Source organism: Miniopterus schreibersii (assembly GCF_964146895.1).
Source record: "Miniopterus schreibersii genome assembly, chromosome: 20".
Taxonomy (NCBI): Eukaryota; Metazoa; Chordata; class Mammalia; order Chiroptera; family Miniopteridae; genus Miniopterus; species Miniopterus schreibersii.
The window spans coordinates 13,075,464-13,087,969 of NC_138122.1; the positions used below are offsets into that span (position 1 = coordinate 13,075,464).

General features: G+C 44.4%; 2 protein-coding genes across 2 annotated transcripts in view; one reads left to right on the forward strand and one right to left on the reverse strand.

Annotated features, from left to right (window-relative positions):
- The window catches only part of PI4KA (phosphatidylinositol 4-kinase alpha), a 97,054-nt gene that overhangs the window by 43,888 nt on the left and 40,660 nt on the right, over positions 1-12,506 (forward strand). The gene's annotated exons all lie outside the window — the stretch shown is intronic.
- SERPIND1 (serpin family D member 1) lies at positions 828-12,194 on the reverse strand (the record flags this gene model as incomplete). The annotated part of the gene is given in 6 exon segments (XM_081122960.1): positions 828-1,692; positions 2,397-2,541; positions 4,712-4,985; positions 8,293-9,179; positions 12,144-12,163; positions 12,165-12,194. Coding segments are annotated over 6 exon segments (1,548 nt in total). The 3' UTR covers positions 828-1,500.

Below are 12,506 nucleotides of genomic sequence, written 5' to 3' on the forward strand. Positions count from 1 at the left end.
CTGGGTTTGAATTTAAGCCTAGGGCAGATCACTTTACCTCTATGAGTTTTAGTTGTTTCTTTAGCTGCAAGAAGGTGATAATAGTGCAAACCAGTCAGGGTTGGTGTGAGATAACCCAAGGCATACCCATCACAGTGCCCCCAACTTTGGAGAGCACTAGGTTCTCCCCTTTTGCTATCTCCATGACTGGTGGTGGTCTCATTGAGTCAGATCCCCTATGTGACAAGACTCTCCATGTGACCCTGGAGTCAGGCCAGCCTGCACTTGAACCCTGGCCACACCACTCATTGTAGCAGCATCTTGGCAGGTTTTGCACCCTGCTAAACCAGATCTTTCTCCTCTGTAGAGAGAAAGCCTCTCCTGTAGGGCTGTGGGGGTCACAGTTGGACAGCTGCACGCACAATGCTTGTTATGCTCCCCCTGCCACTGCCCATCATCCCCAGCACTCTTGAATTCTGAACAACTTCTTTGGATTCCACTTGTCTTACCCAGGTAGCAAAGAATCCAGAAATTTATTCCTCAGATGTTGCCTGCTTTATCAAACCAGACAGGAGCACATCTGAAGGTTTCCCTGCATCCAGGGATGAAAGCTGAAATGTGTGCCCCATGTAAAGACTGATCTCAGGAATTCCCCATGCAGCCTCATCCACAGCAGCCTTGACCCTGGGCCTTAGCAACACTCACCCAGGAACATGCCCTGCACATGAGTCACTGTGGAGAACTCAAATTACTTTTTCTCAACCTCTGTCGTTCTTGGGGATGTCAGCTATTTTTAGTTTAGCCTTTCTTTGTTATTTGAGTTTCAGAAATTAGAATTATCACAGATACACAGTGAAAGTGGTGATATTTATCTCTGGTGATACTTATTTATCTCTAGGATTGAAGGCAAGGCCACATATATATACTGTCCTCTGGGCAGCAGTAAGGTAACAGCAACAGTACAGATGACATCATCAGTTTGGAAGGTTGGGCCTTTGCTAGAATTAAGACCTAATGCCCAGGGCACCCCTTGAAAATCAAGAGGTGGCTTCTCTCCTGGGCATCGGGAATGGTGCCAGCTGTGCACTGTCCTTGAGAAAGGTGAGAAATTAGTCATGCCACTCATTTCTGTGTTCTGTGTTAGATGAGGAGCCCCGGTTGAGAAAGGCTTTGAGTAATAGAGCCAGAGGTGCAAGGATGGGGACTATAAGGGAAGGAGGTGCCCAGGGAGGCTCTGAGGAGGCAGGATGTGAGCTGGTCCTTGTGTTGCTGTCATGCTCTGGGTAACAGTTGACATGCTACAGACACATTAACCTCCGTGGACTACAGCATTGTTCATGATGCAGAATTGACTCCGGCAAGCTCCTCAGTTGGTAGATTCCTTCTCGCGTATGGGCCTCAATTTCAGAACGGCAGCATAAACCACAAAAGTCACGATGCTAGACATCTCTGTTCTCATTGTTAGAATGGAAACAGAATCACAGAGCGCCCCCAAAACTTGAGACACCCAGACCTCCACCTTTAAGACTTGGTGGGGTTGGCAACTCTCCCCATGAAGAGAAGGCAGCTGGTGCGTTGCTCATAGACAAGGAACAGGAAAGGGCGGTCGACGTTGAAACGGACTTGGGTTGTCAGTGGCATGAACCCCACTGTGGTAACAGCAGCAGCTTGGGTGCCCTCCTCGTTCACTGTTATGGTACCTTGGTGCTTGAACTGTTTCAAAATGGAAAGGAAAGTTGTCAGATTCTGTCAGTTGGAGCGCAGAGGGATATGAGATATGGTGGAGCTGCATCTCATTCAGGGATTGGGTTGAAAGACCATATGGAAGGCACAGACCACAGCTGGTTAGATTGACCCTTGAAACACTTTCAAATCACTTGTCAGATATGGTAGTTGTGCTTAGAGGCCATGTTATTTAAACAACACTTATCTTTAAACTTTAGCATCATAATCACTCTTGCGTGTGGTCACAGTATGAGCAGTCTTTGAGTCAAGACAGAGGCTGCAGGTGCCATGTCCTTACACTCGGGTGCACTGCCAGGAGACGGATTGGGCCTGGAACTGCACATGATTTGGACTGGTGGTCTCTCTTTTTTTGTGTGGAATGCCTATCATTGGTATGTTTAGGTCAGTGTACAGGTAGTACAGTGTCTCTGCATGTATTTAACGGGTCCTTCATGATTCGGCTGGGAGTAGCTACTTCAGAGTGGAATACACATCTACTCTCTCTGGTGTCAGCTGGGATGGGGCTCAGCCCCAGGCTGCTTCCTGAGACAGACCACCCTGCCTGCCCAGTGTCTAGCAGACTCAGAGTGCAGACCTAGCTTCCCCAACATGTGAAGTCTGGGCCAGGTGGGGGGAGGCTTTCTGGGGCAGACCCTGGGGGATGAGTGCAGAGGGCGGAGGGGAGAGGTTACCAGGTCGATGTTGATCCTGTGGTCTGAGATTCCTGTCATGTTGCTGTTCTCATCAAACAGCGCTGTGACCCCCATTGACTGCAGGGCCTCCACCAGGTTGTAGTTCTTCTCCAGCCTGAATTTGGGCAAGAGCACCTCTCGAGTTCTGTTCAGAGAATAAAAGGGGACCAAGTTTCATGAACCACAAGTTAAAAGAATCATGTTTTTTCTTTACACGCACCCAGGAGTGGTGCATTTACCACAGAATTGACACAGCCCTGTTAAAATTATATCCTGGTACTGTCTGTCACTTGAGGATTTTGGAAAGACCATCTTATCATAATCTCAGTTACTGAAAATTGAGGCACAGTTACTGCTGAGTGGTCATTTCCTCGACACTGTATGGTTCATGGCTGGTCTTCCAGGTCAGCAGCAGAATTGCTACTGGTTTATGGTTTGAGAAGGTGTCTAAAATTATTCTGTTTGGGTCCCTAATTTCAGCCATTTCTTTTTTCTTTCTTTTAAAAAAAATATGTTTTTATTGATTTCAGAGAGAGGAAGGGAGAGGGTGAGAGAGATGGAAACATCAGTGATGAGAGAGAATCACCAATCTGCTGCCTCCTATGCGCCCCTACTGGGGATCGAGTCCGAAACCCAGGCCTGTACCCTAACTGTGACCTCCTGGTTCGTGGGTCAACGCTCAACCACTGAGACACACTGGCCAGACTCAGCCATTTCTTATTTTATTAATCAAGGTCAGTGTACTTAAAAAAAGAACCCTTTAAATATATACCAGAGGGCCCGGCCGGGGGTGGCTCAGCGGTTGAGCATCGACCTGGGATCCAGGCGATCGGGGTTCGATTCCCGGTCAGAGCACATGCCCGGGTTGTGGGCTCGATCAATGACTCTCTCATCATTGATGTTTCTATCTCTCTCTCTCTCCCTCTCCTTTCCTCTCTCTGAAATCAATAAAGATATATATTAAAAATAAATAAATAAATAAATAAATAAATAAATATATACCAGAGTGCTAAGCATTCTTAGTCCTTGCCACAACTCATTCAGTCAGTCCTCAACTGGATAAACAGCAACAATAGTGCCTTTGGGGCCAAATCTATCCCTCACAGAGATAGAGATTCAGATGCCATTCCCCTTCTCAAGAGCTTGCTTTCCTTTTAGTAAACCAAGACTCTCATGTGGAGCAGTGAAAATATAAATGTCTGACCGACTATAACAGATCTAACTACTGGAGCCATCCAAGAGGGGACGTGGAGAAGGGTATTCCTGTGGTCTAGCTGGGGCGCAGGGGGACACCAAGCAGGAGGGGAGGGGAGAGAGGAGGAGGAGGAACAGAGCAGGCTAGATGGGGCTGTGGCTTTGGGCCAGGCCAAGAACTGGTCTGTATCCTGTGGGTGGGGGTCCACAGAGAGTTTATGAGAAGAGACAGGTGGAGATGGTTCATGAGAATGCTGTTCTGGTAGCCAGTGCTGGGGCAGACTGAGGAATGGAAACGGGCAGGCTGGTTAGGCCTCTGGGCTCAGAGTAGAAGGTAGTTAGGAAGGAGGCAAGTACGGAAGGGACAGTTGTAAAGAAAAATTGTCAGAGCTTGATGACTAATTGGCTACCTGGGCAAATGCCTTCTTCTAAGAGCCCGCTTCTTAGTTTATTACATTTCTTTGTATTCTTGTCCTGAAAGGAGATCCACACCAGATTCACTTAATATGGGCCTAGCTAGCCAGTATCCAATGAAACAGAAATGTAACTTCTCCATTTTCTGCCATGATCCAATAATATAATCTTAGTAAATGTTTGAAACCTGTAGTTTTTACTATGGAGTAATAAATAATAGAGGAAAATCATGAATGACATGTTCTTAATGAGTTAAGAGGACCTCAGGATTTCTTGGGAAGGGGAAGGGGAGAGTTCATCTTCATTAAACACCTCCCACTGTGAGGGATGCTTGACATTGTTTTTCTGTTTATTTCCCCCAGTGACCCTAGGAAGTTATAGGATCATGCCACTTTTACCGATGACAGAGCCAGGGCTCAAAGCCACAAAGCAAATACATGGCAGAGCCAGGGTTGTTTCCAAGCTGGCTCTGAGTCACCTGTCCCTAACTTCTGTCATTATGGAGAGCAGATGTGTTTCTCACAGATGCTCTGCTTACCTCTCACCGAGCAAGAAATTTGGGCTGAATTAATAGAGTGGCCCAATGTGGTAGTTATTGGGTATTCATGCATACTTTTCCCTTTTTCTTAAAATGACCAAAGTTCTAGTATTCCTGGGCTCCCTCAAGGTCCTGGAAATCAAAAGAACCAACACTCAACTTGAAGTACCTGTTTGTCATGCTTTTCTGCCATCTCTCCACCACCTGGGGTGTCAGCTGTGTCTCGAGGGTCTTCATTCCAGACAGTTTGTGTGGGACCACAATTAGCATGCTGATGCCCCCCACGTACTCCAGTTGCAGGATATCACAGTCCAGCTCCTGGTCATTTGCCGCCAGGAAGTTCCCCTTAGTCTGCATCATGGAGACTTTGACCACCTCGCGCTCATTCAGCCTGAAATTGTGGTTGTGGGTCATTTCTGTTGGGAATTTATTCACCCAGGATCCTGTAAAGTCAACAGGAATGGGGCTTTCATGAAAATGTTCTTTTAGAGCAGTGGTCCTTAACGTGTAAGCATCAAGCCCCTGGAGGGCTTGTTAGGACTGTTGGTCCCAGCCCCAGAGTTTCTGATCCCAAAAGCCTGGTTTGAGCCAAGAACTGGGAGTATCAGCATCCCAGGTGATGCTGATACTCCTGGTCTGCAGACCGTACTTTGAGAACCACAGTTTTAGAGGATTCTAAGATCAGAACACTAACATACTTATAGGAAGCATGGTAATGGTGGAGAGGATGAGTAGACCAGAGTAGATTCTGAATTAGATTATGACACTAAATAGTTGTTGATCCTTGCAAGACACCTAACTTGCCTGAGCCTTTACTTGTTCATCTGTAAAATGAGTAGCTTTGAGTTCATGGCAGATCTGTTTTGATAGCTTTTATCCCTCACACTCTGCAATTCTGTAAGAACTAGCAAGACGCATTGGGGATGCAATGCTGCCATCAAGTTCTTCTCTTTAGATTTGGGTGCAGGGCTGTATATCCAGGAAGAAGTACATTACTAACTTAACTCTAAGGTGCTAATAACTAGTAATGATGGATACCTGACGGTTGAGAACTGATGATGTGTCAGGCATTCTTCTAAGCATCTTTCCTGTATTACCTCATTTTCTCCTCCAGCAACCAAATGGAGGTAGGTGTTTAATATTATTAGCCCCATTACAAATGAAGAAATAGGCACATAACTGAGCAACTTGTTCAAGGTTTCCAGCTGGTAGGTAGAACAGATGGATGAGATAAGCAGGAGGTTCCTTTGCAGGAGATTTAAACACCAACTGCTGATTATAGCTAAGTTTCCTCCTCCCTGAGGTGGCCTCTGCCCAGGGCTTTGCAGCACTATTGACATGGGCAATTCTCTGTGATGGGCAGCTATCCTATGCATTGTAGGATTTTTAGCAGCATCCCTGGCCTAACTTCTGAAACTCTCTAGATGCCAGGAGTACTTCCCCCTCCACCCCAGGTTGTGACGACCGCAAATGTCTCCTGACATTTGCCGTGGGAGCAGAAATATCCCCTAGTTGAGAATCACTGCTCTTCCAGTTCTGCTGAAGCTGTCTCGTGTCTCCTGGGATTCTTTCCTTTGAATTCCTGTTGAGGCCCAACCTCTGTTTTATTGTGCTTTACAAAGTGGTTATAACATTTGAAATTAAAATCAAATTAGTAACAAATTTGGGAGCTAGAGATTAAAATTACTTTTTAGACTCTCTTCTTTGATAAGCATCCACAAAAGACTGGATGTTACTAGCATTTCATCCTGATTCCCAGGGCTAAATTAAGTGACCGTTCCAATATGATGGGAAAAAGAAGCACATATATTTGCCACTTTTACACTTTTGTGGGACACTAGTTATTAAGTTCAGGAGATTATAAACTAACCATTTTAGCTGTTTCTCCAGCCCCTTTCCAGTTGGGATGGCTTGCTGCTGTGTGTCTGCCTGCTCCTCAAAACCTGTCCAACCTAATGCAGAGGCCCTTGGGGCCCAGGGGTGCCCCATAGACTTGTAGGACTGAAGGCTTTGGTGCCCAAATGTATCCTCTGCCCTGTTATAAAGTCACTCCAAAACAAAATGTAATTGCTTATAGAAGTTAAATAAATGTCACTAGCAACACCATACATACTTAATGTATAATATTAGAATCTTTAGTTTTACTCATCCCAGTTCATTGGGCCCTTGCTACATACCATGCACTGAGCTAAAGTGTGGCTTCACTACTTCTTGTAGTGCTGCCCATGTCCCTGTCAGAGTAGATGTTATCATTGTGATAGATGAGGAAACCAAGTCACAGAGATGGTGAATGACTTACCTGAAACCACACAAATAAGGGGTGGTGAAGCCAGAGCTTAGAATGCAATTTGTTCACTTCTAAAACTTGTACTGTTAGCCAGTATTAGGAAGGATATGTGAGTGTTCAACATGTCTGTAGGTTTCCCCTACTATCCGAAAGTAGAGCAGTCCTGTGAAACCTTTTGTAAGCTAAAGCGGTGTAAAGTGAAGAGTATCTATTTTCCTTAACTGAAAAAAATCTGAGAGGATTTTTACTTTGACAGAAAAAAGTTGTTACTGTACTAATGTAGGTCTTTTGTGAAAGCGAAGTGGTAACTTTTAGAAAGTTGGAGATACCTGTCTAGAGTGTATGTGTCTGTGTGTCTGTCATAAGCCTGTTAGAGCCTTAGCCTTTAGTTCCACCCACCACGAGCACAGCACTGTGCCTGACTTTTGCGGAGGGGGATGCCCAGGGCTCCAGCTCATTCCTGTGGTCTTGGCTCTTCAGCCCTCCTTTGCCCATCTGGCAGAATGCCTGCCTGGCACAACTGTTTTGGAGGCCTTGGCATAGGTACAGAGCAGTGTATTGGCCCGTTGAGGGACACTGGCTCCCCAACAGCAGCCAGGAGAGGGCCTTAGTCCTTTGTCCCTCTGGACTGTTGTCAATTGCCCTGGAACTAACAACCCAGGAAGTATGGCCTCCCAGGCCTTGGGGGCTAACCCTAGCTAGTGCCCACTAATTCTTGGTGGTAGAAAGGAAAGTGGTTTGTGTCACAGAGACCAGTTATGATGCTGACTCATTCCTGTGTCTGCTCTCCAGCTCTCTAGGCTCGTAGAGTGAAGTAGATGTTTCTTGTTCAAGTCCTGGTGAGAGCATATTAAAAGAGAGGTCTGGATTTTACAAATCTATGCCCATTTATTTCTAGGACTCCAGGGGTCCTGTGTGTGTATAGTGAGGGGGAATAGTCTCTTTAAAAAAGTACTTTGGTACTTGACCCAGAACAGTTGCTCTAGAAATAATAGTTTCTTCACCCCCACACCTACCCCTTAATGCAGAAGTGTCCCCAAAAGAGTTTTGGTGTTAATGTCAATTACTCAAGCTGAACAGTTTTCACTTCAGCCTTTCGTCCATATTCCTACTTACTGATAATTGGGCAAGGAAATGAAAAAAATCCAGACTGACCAAATACTAAAAAGGTTTCTGTATTATTTTTTCCAATTTAACAAAGGGCTAGAGGTGGCCTACTTGGGGCAACCCTGGCTCTGACTCTTCCTAGCTGTGCACTTGGAGTGTCATTTTACTTCTCTGTACCTTGGTGGCTCCATCTATAAAATGGGGACACTAGCAATAGTAACAACCTCACAAGGCAGTGAAGATTCAGTGAGTGTACAACATGAAGTTAGGGCTTAAGTAAGTGTTAGCTCCACTGTTACCTTATTATGATCTTGCCTGTCTCTGTGAACTTTGAGAAACATAAAGCTATTTCTTACCTTTAAAGTAGATGCAGTTTAAAATCATCATCTCAGTGGCTGGGTCTACATTCTCCAGAGCATCTTTGATGAGGCCCTTGGTGAGTTTCAGAATGTGGTTGTTGGTTTTTGATATGAAGGCAGGGTCTGAGAAGTCAGCTGCTTGGGCCTCAGCAAAATAGTATTCTTTTACTTTAGCTTTGAAGTCATTCAGGATTGGAAATTGCTTCTGGATGTAAAGGTCATTGACGGATCTCAGTGTGTACCCAAAATTTCTCCTGAAGAGGCGATGAGTCAGTTTACGGAAGAGATTATGAATGGTTGTGATCTCATACTTGCTGCTGGCATTGACAAAGTCTTTAAAATGCAAAATTGAGTGCACTTGTTCATGAGTTTCCCCCTTCAGGCCCAAGGAAATCATACCCATGGCAGTAGAAATGCCCACAGGGGCTATGAAGATGTTGTCGGAAGTACTGGTCTGCTCCCTCAGTGCTCGGTAAAGATTGAAGGCAAACTTTGCATTGAGGATGTTAAGACGCTGGATCCGACTCTTGCCTTGGAAGAGCTGGAGGATGTTCCCAGCACTGAGCTCTGAATCTGTGGGCGAAACCACGTCGATGATGTCAATGTAATTGTCATCTTCTTTGAATAGCTTCTCCAGGTCCAGATAATCCTCGTCCTCCTCCCCCTCTGTGATCCAGTCATTGGTGACTGTGTTTTCCTTGTGGAAGTCAGCAGGGAGAAGGGGCATGCTCAGGTTTTTGCTATTTAACTGCCCCCATTGGGAATCCACAGACTTAGGACCTTTCTCAAGCTGATCCGCCAGGCCATTGTTCCCACACATGGATGTTAATATGAGAGAAACAATGAGGGGTTGAAACGGACATTTCATTTTGGCAGAGCTAAAGCTGGCAGGGAGAAAACAGCATGTGAGAGGCAGCCTAGCAGACCCCACCCCACCTCTGCAGAGCTCAGGTAGCCAGTCCGGGCAACTTTGACCCTGGACGATGTCCTGTGAGTGCCAGTCCTGAACCATTTTAGGATTATGGACTTTAAGAGAATCTGGTGAAGATAAACAGATACTAACATTTGTTTGGGCTTCATAAACCTTCCTGAAGGCCCCTAGATAAGAATCTCTTCATTAAGGGTTTGCAGAACTGTAGCCATCTAGAATCCCAGGGGCTCACAGGCCCTGGGAGTTTCTTTTTCATTTATTTGCTAAACTTCGTGTCCTATCTTCACACAACATATTAGGCACTGGAAGCATAAAGGTCCCCCCACCAAGAGGCTCACCAGCCAGGTGGGGGACAGATGTGCACTAAAGCAGGGGGCGGTAATGCAGATCTGGGGTGCCTCCTGCAGTAGGAGTGGGGGTCCTAGAGAGTCAGGAAGCTTTCACCAAGAGGTGGGGCTTGAGTGGAGAAGTTGAAATTGTGTATGGGCCAGGCTTTCTGAAAACAGCTATTCTAAAGGTATTTGAAATGTGTGTAGTCAACATAGGGTTGATTTGCATAAGATCTGGAACTTGTCTATAACAGAGACACCCCCCCACAGTGAAATGTGATTGGTGAGCTAAAATATGGTTGGAGGCTATGAGGCTGCGCTTGCCAGAGGTGTACTTTTTTTCTCCTTTGTATGTTAAATTGGCTCCCACTGCTTTAAGGAGGAGCTATATCTTTTCTATTTAATTGCTTCTAGCACTGAGTTAGAAATAATCTCTCGAGGCATATAAAGTCTGTGTGAGGGTGATGTCACAGAGCTCTTACTAAAGGCCTGAGGGGCACTCTCTTTACTTACGTAAAACAAGATAAATTTTAATACATACCCTGTGAAAAGCCCGTCTTTATCTACTCATTCTCTGCCTGTTCCAAGAAAGGGTGTGACTTGGCTTGTTAAATCAGTTTGGACTGCCAAATGGCTTTGTCTTTCTATTGCTGGTTTCCTGGTTATTAATTGCATCCTGGGTAGATGAGCTGTTATTTGACGCTTCTGTATATTGCCAGGACAGTGACAGTACTTGTAATGCTATACAATCACACGTTATCCCAACTTCTGATCACCCCAGAAAGAGGAATTGTGACTTATTAAATTTGTTGTGTATATCCCCATTTCCTGTTAGATATTTGAGGACCAGAATACCTGCTTCCAGTTGAGGCCAGATGAGAGTTACTGCTCCTGTTAAGTAATTATTTGGACTTGTTAGGCCTGAAGATGGGGCTAACTGTATGGATACCCCACTTGAGATGCTCTGTTGATGATGATGCTGGGCGCCATACAAGGAACTTTGTCTATATAACTTAACTTTGTCCTTGCAGCATTTTGCAGATCAGGATACTGAGCATTACATTGCTGTGACTGGTTGTGGCTAGATTGGAACCAAGATGATTGAACCCTCCACCCCCTCATCGTCCATCACGCTGCATATTTGCCCTAAGGCACCAGGACTGGTGTCCCTACCCTTCCTTAGTCTCCCTCCTTGGGTCTTCTCCTACAGTACTGTTAAAATTACCAGCTCAACTGTTGTTCAGTTCACAACTGAGAGGCTTTTGAATTGCATGTTTTGGAGAGGGAAAGTTGTATAGTTTCTGGCTTTGAAAATGTCTGGGGTTTTTTTCTTGTACCCCCCACCCCCAAGCATCTAGCTGAGGCTGCATTGCCACATACATAGCCTGCCCCTGAAACAATTTCTAATGTGTGTGGCTGCAAGCAGAACTGGGCCCAGTTTCCAGATAGAATTGGGCATAGGTTTTGATGGTAATACACTTTTAAAAGTTAGAAAAGAAGAAAGTAAGCGACTTGATGAAAGTCTCCTTACTAGGCTACACTGAAAAGTATCCTTTTCAGATAAAAATATGTTAAAAAACAAACAAACCCAACTTGAATAAGAGTTCAGGAAAAGAAATGAGACGGGGGAAGGCAGAGGTGAAGACATTCATGTTTGTACCCTGTGTTCAGATAGTCTGTTCAGAAACTCCTTACACCCTGTTCCTACGTCATATAACAAAAAGCCGAAAGCCGTTTTCATTATTCCATTGTCAAAGGAGGGAGAAAATACACCTGAGATTTCCTGGGGACTGAAACTCAGGGTCTAAAAGGTAAACCTCCTGTTGTTTTGCCATTCAGTATAACAAGAATTATATAAGACACTTTAAACTTCCACTAGGTTGTGTTAACTCTAGATTATTATCTTTGAAGAGAAGATTATTTTTGGTTACACATCAGAGCATAACACTGGGACACCCCTGTTCTTGTGGCTGTTATCTCCAGGCCCAAAACAGGGCAGATATAATGGAAGAGAAGTAACTGCCTGAAGTTTTAAAAACATTTAATTTCAAAATAACTTTAAACTTCCAGAAAAGTTCAAAGAACAGCAGAGAGAAAAACTTGGTGTACCCTTTCCCCAGATTTTATATTTCAGAATAGTGGTTTTATTATTCTCTTTTTCTCTCTCTCCATATATACGTGTGTGTGTGTGTCCACACACAGGCACACTCATATACCTTTTTTTATCTGAACCATTTGAGAGTAGATCACTTATATTGTGTTCCTCTAACTTTTAATTCTAATATTTTAGGGGAAAATGTCAGAGAAGGATATTCTTATACATCATCACAGTACAGTTATCCAATTCAAATAATTTAACATAGGTATAATCTTTTCCTGGTCTAATTCCTGTTTTTAATTTCATTAGTTGTCCCAATAATGTAACTGAAAAAATTTATTAATAGGCAGATTAAAAAATAAAAAGTTTTCCATTTCTAAGGTAGTATAGAAAGCTTTTGAATTTGTAATTTGATAGAGAAATGCACCAGTTGCCCATTTCTAACCACAAATGAGAATTTATAATCAGAAATTTTAGAAACCAAACTCACCTCTGTGCTTCTGAGAAGTGGCGTTGCAGAGATGAAATCAGCCAAGGTCATCAGGACAGTTTCAAAGTGAACTTTGGTGCTGGGCTGTTGTTGTGTATCTTCCAAAGTAAATATGTCCCAAATCAAACACCACTCAACTAGCTTTGTCAGCACAAACCCCTCAACTGTGTCTTTGTGACTCCTTGGTTCCAGTTCTAATGTAGCTGATATTTTGACTGCATGACTATCCTTATCCCTGTGTTGATGTGCTGATGGAGTAGTCTCGCTGAAACCACCACATTGTAGGGATGCTCTTCAGAGCTCAGGAGCTGGGTTACTTCAGGGGTGGTAGCTGTACTGCTTCCATGGAAATAGAGGCCACTG